The sequence below is a fragment of the Sciurus carolinensis genome, chromosome 4 (assembly GCF_902686445.1).
Source record: "Sciurus carolinensis chromosome 4, mSciCar1.2, whole genome shotgun sequence".
NCBI classification, from domain to species: Eukaryota; Metazoa; Chordata; class Mammalia; order Rodentia; family Sciuridae; genus Sciurus; species Sciurus carolinensis.
The window spans coordinates 99,405,381-99,418,078 of NC_062216.1; the positions used below are offsets into that span (position 1 = coordinate 99,405,381).

The following is a 12,698-nucleotide window of genomic DNA, read 5'->3' on the forward strand; positions in this document are numbered from 1 at the left end:
TTTTTTTTTTTTTTTTTTAACTAAAATATCCTCTAATTGGTGAAGTTTATTGGCAGTCAGGGATTTCAGGTCCTATCAGTTTTAAAGCATCGGTCTTTGAGCTCACCATAAACGCTCCCCTTGCACCCTCCAACGCTGAAGCAAGAGAAATGTCTTAGGATTGAAGGCTTTAGCAATAATGATCACCGAAAGAACAGAAATAACTAGAAAAGGAAATGCAAATTTTTAAGTTTGGAAATTGGAAACGTGGGGAAATGCTGCCATCTTCTGGTGATAAATGGGAACGAACAACAACAACAACAAAGAACCCCGCAGGTTAACAGGATCGAATTGCTTTTGAAACCATCAAACAACGCAACTCCTGTGCAGCGGATCCTTAGAACCGCCCTTCCCGGAGGCTCTACCACTCGGAGCGCCCCGGGCAATATGATTGACAGGGCAAAAATCGGGTCCGTTACATAAATTCGTCACTCCGGAAACAGTGACCCGATCCTTCCGGCCCGCGCTCTCCCAGCATCCTTTGCCTTCCGGCTGTGCTCAGTCCTGTCCGGCCAGTCCCGCCTTGCGCGCCCGTTTCGAGCCGGAGTTTCAAGCTCGTCTTTCCAGGCTCTGAGTGGGTTCTCGGGCAGTGGCAATGGGGGCAGGAATGGCTCAGCTGGAGGGTTACTATTTCTCAGCTGCCTTGAGCTGTACCTTTTTAGTGTCTTGCCTCCTCTTCTCTGCCTTCAGCCGGGCGCTGCGAGAGCCCTACATGGACGAGATCTTCCACTTGCCGCAGGCGCAGCGCTACTGTGAGGGTCATTTCTCCCTCTCGCAGGTGGGGTCCCCAACCTGTCCCTACCCCAGGACAGGCCAGGGAGGGCCCAGCGTTCCCAGCGCTGACTTATCCTTCCCATCCTGTATCCTTGCTGTCTCCCTTGCACCTTCCCAGCCTCGAAACGTAAAAGGAGCTGGGTAATCTTTTGTTCCTGTGTGAGAGCTGCGTAATGTTTGTTATAATGAATGAATAAACAGCTCATCTGTCTCTTAAGAAGGAATGGTTTGGGAGAATAACTAATGGGGAACTGAGTTACTGCTCCTCCTCTTGGTAGCTATCTCAGTTTGTCTTCCCCAGTTCCAAGATTGGAGAGGTGTTGTGGTACACCTTGAACAGGTCAGAAAACTTCACGTTAGCCCATCAGTGAAGCACCTCACTCAGTATATTGGAGGAAGAATGGGGATCTTCAGCCACAAAAATAAAGTGATAGTTTACACAAATTTTATCTCTGGTCATTTTTAAGAATCTTCTGTTAGCTAGGTAAACTCCACCCAGTCAGGTTGTATCATTTTAAAATGTATATTTGACTACACAAATGTGTATAGATACCAAAGCATCTCTCTCCTCTTCTGGTGACACATTATTGGTTCTGGTTAAAGTATATTGGATAAAAACCTGATTTTCAATCTTGCTGCTGTTACATACTAGTTTTCTAACCTTGGAAAATTTTCTGGATTTCAAACTACTCATCTGCAAAATGATATCTGTAATAGTATCTAATGTAGGATGTACTGCAAGATTAAATACAGAAGATTTGGCACAATTTCTGGAACTAATACATTTTAGCTATCATGGAACCTGTGGTCCAATCTCCGTAAACACTTCTTTCTTGCTGAACCATCAGTTTGAAATAATTTTTACCAGCTTTGCGAAATGAGAACCTTTGCAATTTAGACACCAAAATACAGGTGTTTGAGAGAACAATTCTTGGAAATTAGAAACAAATTTTAACTTGGTGTCTGTTGGTTGTTGATAACAATTACAAGCAAATGCAGAGGCAAAAAAAAAAATCTTAAAGGAGACAGCTAGGATTTCTTAAACCATGTCAAAATAATTTCTCAAAAATCATGATCATTAACACAGATGAAACTGGATCTTGCATATTTGTGTCTGTTCTTTCAGTATTAGCTCTTGCTTTTGCTTCATTGTTGGCCTTTGATTTTTAAGTGGGATCCTATGATTACAACATTACCTGGCTTATACCTGGTGTCTGTCGGAGTGGTCAAACCTGCCAGCTGGATCTTTGGATGGTCTGAACATGTTGTCTGCTCCATTGGAATGCTCAGATTCGTTAACCTTCTCTTCAGTGTTGGCAACTTCTATTTACTGTATTTGCTTTTCCGAAAGGTACAACCCAGAAACAAGGTATGTTTTTAAACTAATTCATTACAAATTCATGTGCAGTCAGGTTCACATATATGTCATGAATTAGTTTTATGAAATTTGGAGATAAATGTTTTTAACACTGGAATTGTGTATGTTTTTTGAAGGCAAATGCAAATCTTCCATCCCCATTTTAGAAGTTATTTATATTTAAAAACTTAAATAACTTTACTTGTCAAATCTAAAATACATCTTTGTTAGTGAATCATACTAGTTCAACAAGTATCTACTGTGCTTACTCCCACGTGGTAGGCACTGAGACTACTGAAATAAGTAAGGCAGTCTTTTCCTTGTAGAACTTAAATCTTCTTTAGGGTAAATAGACTTTGCCTGAGAAATTTTGAGGTGATTTAAGAATGCAGGCCCTGGAAGTGGATTTCCTGGGTTTGAATTCTATCCCTGCCATTACTACTTGTGTTACCTTGGGTAGATTTAACCTTTCTTGACTATGTTTCATCTATTAAATAAGTATTAATAAATCTACCTCATAGAAGTGTTATGAAGAGTAGAGGATTTAATAAATAGATGGTTCTTAGGTGCCTGATATAAAGATTCAGTAAAATTAACTAATTTTTAATTGAAAGAGATAATTTCAATAGTATCAGTTATGAGAGGGAGGTAGGCATAAGACTGAGGATACAGAGGGTACAGAGAAGGAGCAGAGGAACACTACAGCCTGACTGGGAGGCAGTGTATGACCTTGGGTAAGATAGCACCAGAGCTGAATCATGGTGAACAGATGCTGCTGAAGGAAGGAGACTAATCCTGACAAAGACTTAGCATAAGTAGAGGTGAAAAGGCATTGAACAACAAATTGCAGGGAATTACTATTTGAAACTGTAGAATTATCAATCACAAGGCTATAGAGATAGAGAAATAGGTAGGGTTAAAGTCAAGAAAGTCCTTATGTGTCATGGCGAGGATTTTGAACTTGATGTAGTAGGTGATAGAGAGACCTTACTTTTATTTATCTATTTTAAAATGCTTTTATTAGTGCATTATAGTTGCACATAATGGTTGGGTTCATTTGACATAATCAACCATGCATGGAATTTAATTTGCTTCATTTCAGTACCCCTATTCCTTTTCATCCTCTTCTATTGGTCTTCTGTTTATTTATTTTATATTGGTGCTTTATAGATAAACATAAAGTTGAAATTCACTGTAGTATATTTATATATGTACATGGTATGATTTTTTTCAGATTAATTCTTCATTTCTTCCCCTTTCCCATCCCTCATCTCTCCAATTTTCTCATTCTATTCCACTGATCTTCCCTCTAGCCTTGTGAGATCTGCCTCCTCCCTTTTTTCCCTTAGTTTGCTCTAACTTCTGCATATGAAAAAACAATTGACTCTTGATTTTTCTGAATCTGGCTTATTTCACTTAGCATGATGTTATTCACTTCTATCCATTTACATGCAAATGCCACAATTTCATTATTTATGACTGAATAAAACCCAATTATACATATGTACCGTGTTTTCTTAATTCATTGACGGCACATGGGTTGGTTCCGTAACTTGACTGTTGTGAATTGCTCTGCTATAAATATTGACATGCCTGTATCACAATAGTATGCTGATTTTAGTTCCTTTGGATAAATACTGAGTGGTGGGATAGCTAGGTTGTTTAGTGATTCTATTCCTCATCTTTTGAGGAATAAGAGACCTTAATTTTAATCAAGGGAATGGCATGGTCTGATTTGGTGAATTAGATTAAGTGAAGGGTACAGTTCAAGGAGATAAAAACACTTAAATTTTGAAATCATATCAGAAAGGCCAAAAGAAGATATTTAACTTTAGACTAGACTTTCTATTTTCAGGAAAATCCTTGTAATTTCATCTTGAAAAAGTAAGGTCCTTGGGTCAAATAATATAAATGCTGTATGCACTTTTACATTTTGTCTAATGTAGGGTTTCAAAGGACTGTCCTTCAAGGGAATTGGTGATGATGGCTATTTGAATGCTTATTGAAGGTGCTAGGACATAAGCTCAGGGGAGCTGAATGGTGCCCTCTTCATCTCTGTATTCTCATGGAGCTTAGTTCAGTGTGGTGCACCTAAAAACTCCTCAACTATTTGTTGAATTATTCAAAATATTTTAAGTCATAGGAGCTTTGGCACATACATGTTTTAGTGGCTTCCAAGCTGACAGTTATAGCTAACAAGTACCAGGTATTCTTATAAATTTATATAGTGACTGTGCAAAGCCCAAAATAAAATTAATATTAAACAACTCTTAGATTGAAATTGTGACTTTTTGTTGTTTTTTAATGAATATCTTCATTAGTTCAGCAGAAATAGCATAATTGCTTTGTTGTGAAAATAATTTTTTGTATTTTTTCCCCTCTAAGGCTGCCTCAAGTATCCAGAGAATCTTATCAACATTAACACTAGCAGTGTTTCCAACACTCTATTTTTTTAACTTCCTTTATTATACAGAAGCAGGATCCATGTTTTTTACTCTTTTTGCCTATTTGATGTGTCTTTATGGAAATCATAAAACTTCTGCCTTGCTTGGGTTTTGTGGCTTCATGTTTCGGCAAACAAATATCATCTGGGCTGTCTTCTGCGCAGGACATGTCATTGCACAGAAATTAACTGAGGCTTGGAAAACTGAGCTACAAAAGAAGAAGGAAGAGCGGCTTCCCCCTATCAAAGGACCATATTCAGAATTCAGAAAAATTCTTCAGTTTCTTTTGGTGTATTCCATGTCCTTTAAGAACTTGAGTATGCTATTTCTTCTGACTTGGCCCTACATTCTTCTGGTGTTTGCGTTTTGTGTTTTTGTAGTAGTTAATGGTGGAATTGTTATTGGTGATCGGAGTAGTCATGAAGCCTGTTTTCATTTTCCTCAGCTATTCTACTTTTTCTCTTTTACCCTCTTTTTTTCTTTTCCTCATCTACTATCTCCTACTAAAATTAAGACTTTCCTTTGCTTAGTTTGGAAACGTAGAATTCAGTTTTGTATGATTACCTTAGCCTCCATATTTTTAGTTTGGAAATTCACTTATGTTCATAAATACTTGCTAGCAGACAATAGACATTATACATTCTACGTGTGGAAAAGAGTTTTTCAAAGATATGAAATTATGAAATATTTGTTAGTTCCAGCCTATATATTTGCTGGTTGGAGTATAGCTGAGTCATTGAAATCAAAATCAGTTTTCTGGAATTTAATGTTTTTCATATGCTTGTTCGCTTCTACAGTTCCTCAGAAACTGCTGGAATTCCGTTACTTCATTTTGCCCTATGTTATTTATAGGCTTAACATACCTTTACCACCCACATCCAGACTTGTTTGTGAACTGGGTTGCTATGTAATTGTTAATTTCCTAACTTTTTATATTTTTCTGAGTAAGACTTTTCAGTGGCCAGATAGTCAGGACACTCAAAGGTTTATGTGGTAATGTCAGAGATATTTTGACCTTTAAAAAATAGATGTAATATTTAGACTGTCTCCATAATAAATAACTGATAGGTGGGAATTATAGAATTTGTTTTAGGTACAATGGTAATCCTCAGATCCCATCCGATTTTTTTACATGTTTAAATGTATGTAACAAATCCAAGTTAAGGGTAAAGAACTGAGGAAGCGTAAGATCTGCTTCAGAAGCCAATAATGGAAAGATAAAATTGTTTACAATTATCTCATGATACCTTTGATACTGCCAGCACTCAAGAAGCTTGGAAACTTTTTGTACATACAAGCTTAAGAAAACTTGGAATGCTTCACAGCAGTGTAACTAATTTATAATTCTTTTCAGAAGTTATTTGAAAATATTTGCTAATGATGAGTCAGTATTCCTGATTGAAAAGTTGTTTAATATTTCAGGAAATATAATTTTAATCATATGTTAGAGTAGAATTATAGATAGTAAATTATAAATTAGAGGCTCATGTATGGTAATCTAAGAATCAATGTATTATTTTTTGTTTGAAATCTAGAAATGAAGCTATTTCATGAATTCCTAATACTGAAATGTATAAAGGCCAAAGAAAAATTGTGTTGATTATAATACTTTTTAAAAAGACTTTCTTTCTGAAATACATTTTATAGTTTCCTAGGGCTGCTGTAACAAATGACCACAAACTTATAGGCTGACATTTTTTTTTTTTTTCACATTTAGACCAAAATTTGAAATAAAAAATGTCAGCAGGGTCAGTTCCTTCTGGAGGCTCTGAGGAAATATCTGTTCCAGGCCTCTCTCCTGACTTCAGGTGGCTGTGTGCTTCAGATTGTTCTGGACATACCACTCCAGCCTCTGCCTGTGTCTTCTCACAGCCTTCCGTTTCTCTTCTTTCTCTTACAAGGACAGCATCATTGGATTAGTGACCACTTCAATCTAGGATGATCTCATCTGAAGATCCTTAATTGATATCTATAAAGACCCCTTTCCCAAGTAAAACTACATTAAATCTCACAAGATTTTTAGGAGATAATATATATGCTAAGATCTTATAAATAAAATTTTGTCCTGAGAGGTTTAAAAAAAAAAGTGACTTTCTGAGGTCATATAAATGTAAATCAAATTGGTATTTGTTTCCCTTATTCAAAAAACAAAAAAAAGAATTGAAACTTGTGAAATCCTTTCATCTGTTTTGTAAATTAGGAAACAACTGCTGAGTAGGATTTGTGTGTGTGTGTGTGTGTGTGTGTGTGTGTGTTTTAGTTTTTGTATTCTCTGTTTACTATTTTCATTGCATTTATTGGGTTGTCATTTCACAAGTATTTAGTCATGTGAATTTTGACATGGAAAGTTGGAACTGTGAGTAGAAGTCATCTCTCAACATAATTTTATACTTCTAAAGGTTTTTAAAAATAGCTATAAGTATAAACAAATTACTTTCTCCTCAGTGTTGGATAAGGTTTTTTTCCTGGTTTAAAATAATTAGAATATTTGGAGAACATTCTCCACTTGAAAATATAAAATTGTGTGCAGATAAAAATTACAACAAAAGTCTTGAGGAAAATATACAGAGCATTTTTTTTGTACCTCTATTCAGTACTAAGAAAGTAGAATGACTCGGTTAGAACAGTGATTGTATGAAAAATATATTTCATCCAGACTTTTTTTTGGCAGGCTGAGGATTGAGTTCAGGGCATGCTAGGCAACCCTCTACCACTGAGCTATGTCTCCAGACCTTATAATTTTAGGGTCCTGCTAGTTTGCACAGGCTAGCCTCGAACTTGCAATCCTCCTGTGTCAGTCTTCAAATGGCTGGGATTACAGGTGAAAGTACCACCCCCAGCCAGAACATTTTTAGTCAGATAAGAAAGCATAATCAAAGAAGTTATGCTTTCACGAATTTATTATAATAGAGAATTAAATTCAGCAAACCAAACTTGAAAAAAATGCGTGTAATTTAGGAAATACAACTTTGTTATCTGATAATGCAAGGCTTGTGTTTAGAAATTTTTCTGAGAGGAGAAACTTTCCACTCAAACCTAGTCTGGGGACCATTTCACTGCATATAATTTAAGAAGACTGTTTTGAAGAGATCACCATTGCAATTAATTGTTAAGTGTTTAGTTGCTTCTATGTTAAGAAATATTTTGGAGAAAATCCACATTAAGAAGGAAAAAGAATGCTGTGAATTAAAAGGAACTGCTTATTTTTTACTAATTATTTTAAAACAGAATGCCTATCAGTATTTTTGAATTACAGATAAATGTTTTGGTTTAAATTATCTTGGACCCTTAGAATATGGTTATTTACTGTTGAATTTTCCATGGTGTGCAATAGATTAAATAAAGATGTGAAAGATGCACAAGCTTATTATAACAAATCATTTTACCTGTAGTTGTTCAAGACTACACCAAACTCATTCCTGTGAAATCTTTCCACTTGAAAAGACTGAGAGGTCCAATCATTCCTAGGTTTTTAGATTTTTGCTTTTACAATTATTCTTAATTAGATTTGTGTTTTGAACTTTTTAAATGGATTATCAAGTAAATATTTTTGTAATAGATTTTAAAAATCAGAATTTTTTGAATTTCTTAATTAAAAAGTGATTATGAAAAATATACTTCCCTGCTAGATAGCCTTAAAATTATTATTACTAGTCTGTGAGTAGGATTATCATAAAGTGTGTCATGAAAAGTTAGTCCATTGTTTTAAGCTTTGTAATCCTTTTGACCTAGTTCTACCGTATGTAGAATTCTAGTTATAGAATATTATCTTTAAATAGCATTAGTTAGGTTCCAGTGTACTGTGTGTTTTCTAACACATGTTTTCTCTTAGTGGATACCCAGAAATATTTTATAACTGCATCTGTGTATTTAAATTACTTGGAAATACAGTGTTCCTTACTTCAAAATAGCTTGTCCTCCTAGCAAGAGAAATTATTTTTGCTCCCTGGGCATGTTTTCTTAGATTCATTTCTGGAGTGTGCTTAGCCTGTCATAAAATACCATAATGTAAATAACTTAATGTAATTTATTTCTAATAACTAAACAATATATAATATATTTCCAGTTTGAACTTAATTGCCACTTAGTTTGACATTATTTTCTTTATAATCAGAGAAGGGATTCATAATTTTTATTTATACTCCTAAATATTGAACTGTTATAACCACTTTTCAATAAAATATGTATTCAGATAAAGAAATTTATGGTGGTGTGTGTCTGTAATTCAGCAAATGGGAAGGCTGAGACAGGAATATCTCAAGTTCAAAGCCAGCCTTGATAACTTAGCAAAGCCCTCAGCCACTTAGTGAGACCATCTCAAAATAAAAATTAAAAACGGGCTGGGGATGTTGCTCAATGATAGAGTACATCTGGGTTTAATTCCCAGTACCAAAAAAAAAAAAAAAAAAAAAGGAAATTCATATGTATTAGGTTAGCATTTATTATCTTTGAAGAAATTAGAATTTCATTAAATAGTAAAACCAGAATTGTGAGGTAAAGATGAAAAAAATTTTTAAATGGAAATTTAAATATAAATTAGGAAACATGGCCTTATAGGAACACCTTTTAACATAGGAGTTAATGTTTGCTTAATCATGTCTCTAATCAAGGCAAATTGTTTGGTCCTCATTTCAAATGAGAATAATTGTCCTAATTCTAATTAGTGTCTGAAATGGGTCTCGACTCATTTCCAAAAGGATTCATCTCGTGCCATTCATAAAATTCATAAACATGTTATATGATAAATATTAGCTAAATGTACACTGAAGTTTTTAGTATAGAATGGAGCATATAGCCCAGAAAAACTATACTGTATAACCACAATTAACTTGAGGAAATAAATTACATTTCATGACAAGAGCATTCATGACCCATTTTCTGCCTAATTTTTTGACCTAGTGTTAAGTTTTGTTTGATGTGGTGTTTAGTGCTTAAACATATATCTACTTGTAAATATGTTATGTATTGTCTTTATATTAGGATGTGATATCAAGGTTATTGCTGTTTAAACAGCAATAGTTCAATCATTAAACTATAATAACAATTTTTAATGGTTTATAAGACTTTAACAGGAAAACAAATTGCAACCAATTACAAATATTTTATATTATTTCAGGTTCTAATTTACTATTCTAGGAATAACTTATCTTTCCTTTAACCTTTATTTTATTTATTTATTTTTATGTGGTGCTGAGGATCAAACCCAGTGCCTCACCATGTTAGGCAAACACTACCACCAAGCCACAATCCCAACCCTATAACTTATCTTTTATCTAGGGTGGTTTTATGTATTTAAATATTGATGGCACATTTCCAATATAGTAAAATGAGTTGAAAAATTATAATAAAGTGAATAGGTTGTGAATTAATTTTAACATATCCATGAATTCAATACAAATTCTTTAAGATTTGAATATTATTTCTAGGGTAAGATTTTGTCACAGTGAAGTAATCCAAAAATGTCTTCATATTATGCTTTTCAAAAAAATTACATTTGGTGAATTTAATGTTAATTTCATTCAGATTTTCATTTCATTCATAGCACAGTTCATCACTATCAGACCAAAAGAAGTGTCTTTTTCCAACAAGAACAATATTAAACATTATATTGTTTTTGCATACTGGAATATGATCAGTTCATTGAGCAATATATGTGTGCATATGGCATGTATGAGATGAGGAAGAAGGGGAGGAAAAATAAGTTGCCATCTGTTGAGCACCTCTAGTGTTTCAGGTGTATTGGTTGATTTGCAAATATTGCCCCATTTGATCCTACTCATATGACTGTTCATATGATATTGAATTATGCTGGACTCCTGTAGATGCTAAAGGTCAGGTATACCTGGTGACTCGCCCAAAGTCTACTCTGTCTCTAAATGAACATAGATTGGTCTGATTCACAAACCAAGTTTTTGACTGCTGTTCTACCTTGCTGTGAACGTTTTTCATTTAGAGAAGTAAGATATGGAGAGTGGTGATAGTCTTTATTCTGCACTAACCAGGGCATTGACAGCACATTATTTTTTGTATTGGATTATAATCATTCTTAAAAATGTTGAAAACTGTTTAAAGATGTATGAACAAATGATGAGGTTTAATAGTTTTGTTGTGAGATATAAGAATGGGATGTTTAACTCTGAATAACAGATTATGTAACATTTGCTCTTACAATATTTGAAGAATATTTGAATGAATTGAAATTATTCTGTTACATAAAGTGTAAATCTAGGGTCAATGGTTGTATTTCAGTTAATGAAAAACAAATTTTCTAGTTGCTTAATCTCTACAGGGGACTAGACTCAACCCCCTCCCCCAAATATTTCCTATTCATTGGAGGTAAAATTTCTATTTATCAGATTTAGTAGATTCAGATAGCATGTAGATAGGGTAAAATATATATAAAGATGTCCTATCAACCTTGTACTCTTAAATTCATAAGTCAGTTACAGCTAATGCTTTTGCATTTATTGATAGTTCATAGTCAAATATTTCTGATGATTTGCATGCTGTCTTTGGTATTTTAAATTTCTGAACAAAACTGTACTTTAACTGTTATCCTATTTAGAAACAAATTTTAGATGCCCAATCTTCTAAGAGGTATTAGAGTTAGAATGTTTCAGTGAACTTGTAGTATTTACTTTACATATATTGTGATCCCTCATATCAATGGAAAGAATGTGCTTCGATTTTAAAAGGTTTATCCCCCAGTGAAAAATAGGGCAAATGCTATGTATAAATATTTTTTAATTCAGTGTTCACTAGGTGGTGATATTGTACTACATATTCAACTGTTCTTGTAATTAAACTTTGTTATTAGTCTGAATTAAGCTTTTTATAGTTTTGTATTGTTTACAACCACAAGGATTTATATTATCCAAGTCTATTTATTATACCGTCATTGAAAGTGTTTCCTGAGTTGTATGAAGCTAAGATAAGTGTAAAAAATAAAAGTATCATTTTTAAATTTTTTTAATCATATATTAGATGCTTGAACCTAATCTATCCTCCCATATGACATTGTTTACTTCATAAGGCATCTAGGATCTTTCCTCCAAAACAAGTGATGATATGGCAGATTTGAAAACTAATATAACATTGTATTGGCCACTGTTTTCACTTTATCTCATTTAATACTCATAATAATCCTATGGGATATAACTGTTGTTAACACATGAGGAATCTTAGCATAGAATCTCTACACATGAGGAATATTAGCATAGAAAAGATTGTCCAACATCACAAAATAATTGACTGAGCTAGCATTCATGACCAGGCAACCTAATTAGAATCAATTTAATAACTACTTAATTGGGAGAGAAGGGTTACCTTCAAATTTGTTGCATTGTAGAAATATTCATGGAGAACCTACTTTTCTAGACCAGAAAAATGAGGCTCACACAAATTTGGGGTTTTTCCAGAGGCTAACAATCTCTCATCTGCCATGGTATCTTCCATTTTTGTTTTTGTTATAATGCCTAAAATTTGTATGAGTGTATACATATGAATTTAAGGACAAAAAAGAAAAAAATCAGGGCTGAAATCTTCAGTCATATGAAATTACATTGAAATAAAACCTTTCTTACCAAATCAAGGAGGAGTGCAGTTATTTAACAATTAGTATTTAGTTTTTCAGAAAACTCTTATTTAGAAGCAAGTTGTTGATTAAATAATGACAAGCTTTGGATTTTTAAAAATTCTGTCTGGAAGAACTTGATCTTTTAACATAAAAAATATATGAATATCTGTTCTAGATACAGTTTTAGAAGTTTTACTTTTGTTAGATACTACATTCTAAAATAGAGATGTTTATTGGATTTCTAAAATTATTGTGAGTTCATGTCATTTAAAACTGCTTTTGAGTAAACCTATTTATAAGAATAATAGATGTTTTTCCTTTTCAAAATTTTGTTCAAATGTTTTGTTTCTAAATAAATTTGTGTTTTATAATATTTTATAATTTTCTGTGCCTACTTAATCAGTTCTTCTATTCTAAACTGAGGATTAGCAACCTTTCCCCTTCACTCAGTACTACTAGCTATTTTCCCCAGTGTACCACTTACCGAGTCCTGAGCTTTATTCTTCTT

At 33.7% G+C, this 12,698-nt stretch overlaps 1 protein-coding gene across 1 annotated transcript; it reads left to right on the forward strand.

Annotated features, from left to right (window-relative positions):
• Positions 1-556: 556 nt before the first annotated feature.
• On the forward strand, positions 557-12,476 carry LOC124983720 (dol-P-Glc:Glc(2)Man(9)GlcNAc(2)-PP-Dol alpha-1,2-glucosyltransferase). The gene is made up of 3 exons (XM_047551227.1): positions 557-817; positions 1,985-2,182; positions 4,556-12,476. Exons 1-3 carry the CDS (start codon positions 635-637, stop codon positions 5,609-5,611), a joined length of 1,437 nt encoding a protein of 478 aa, XP_047407183.1. The 5' UTR covers positions 557-634; the 3' UTR covers positions 5,612-12,476.
• Positions 12,477-12,698: the final 222 nt, after the last annotated feature.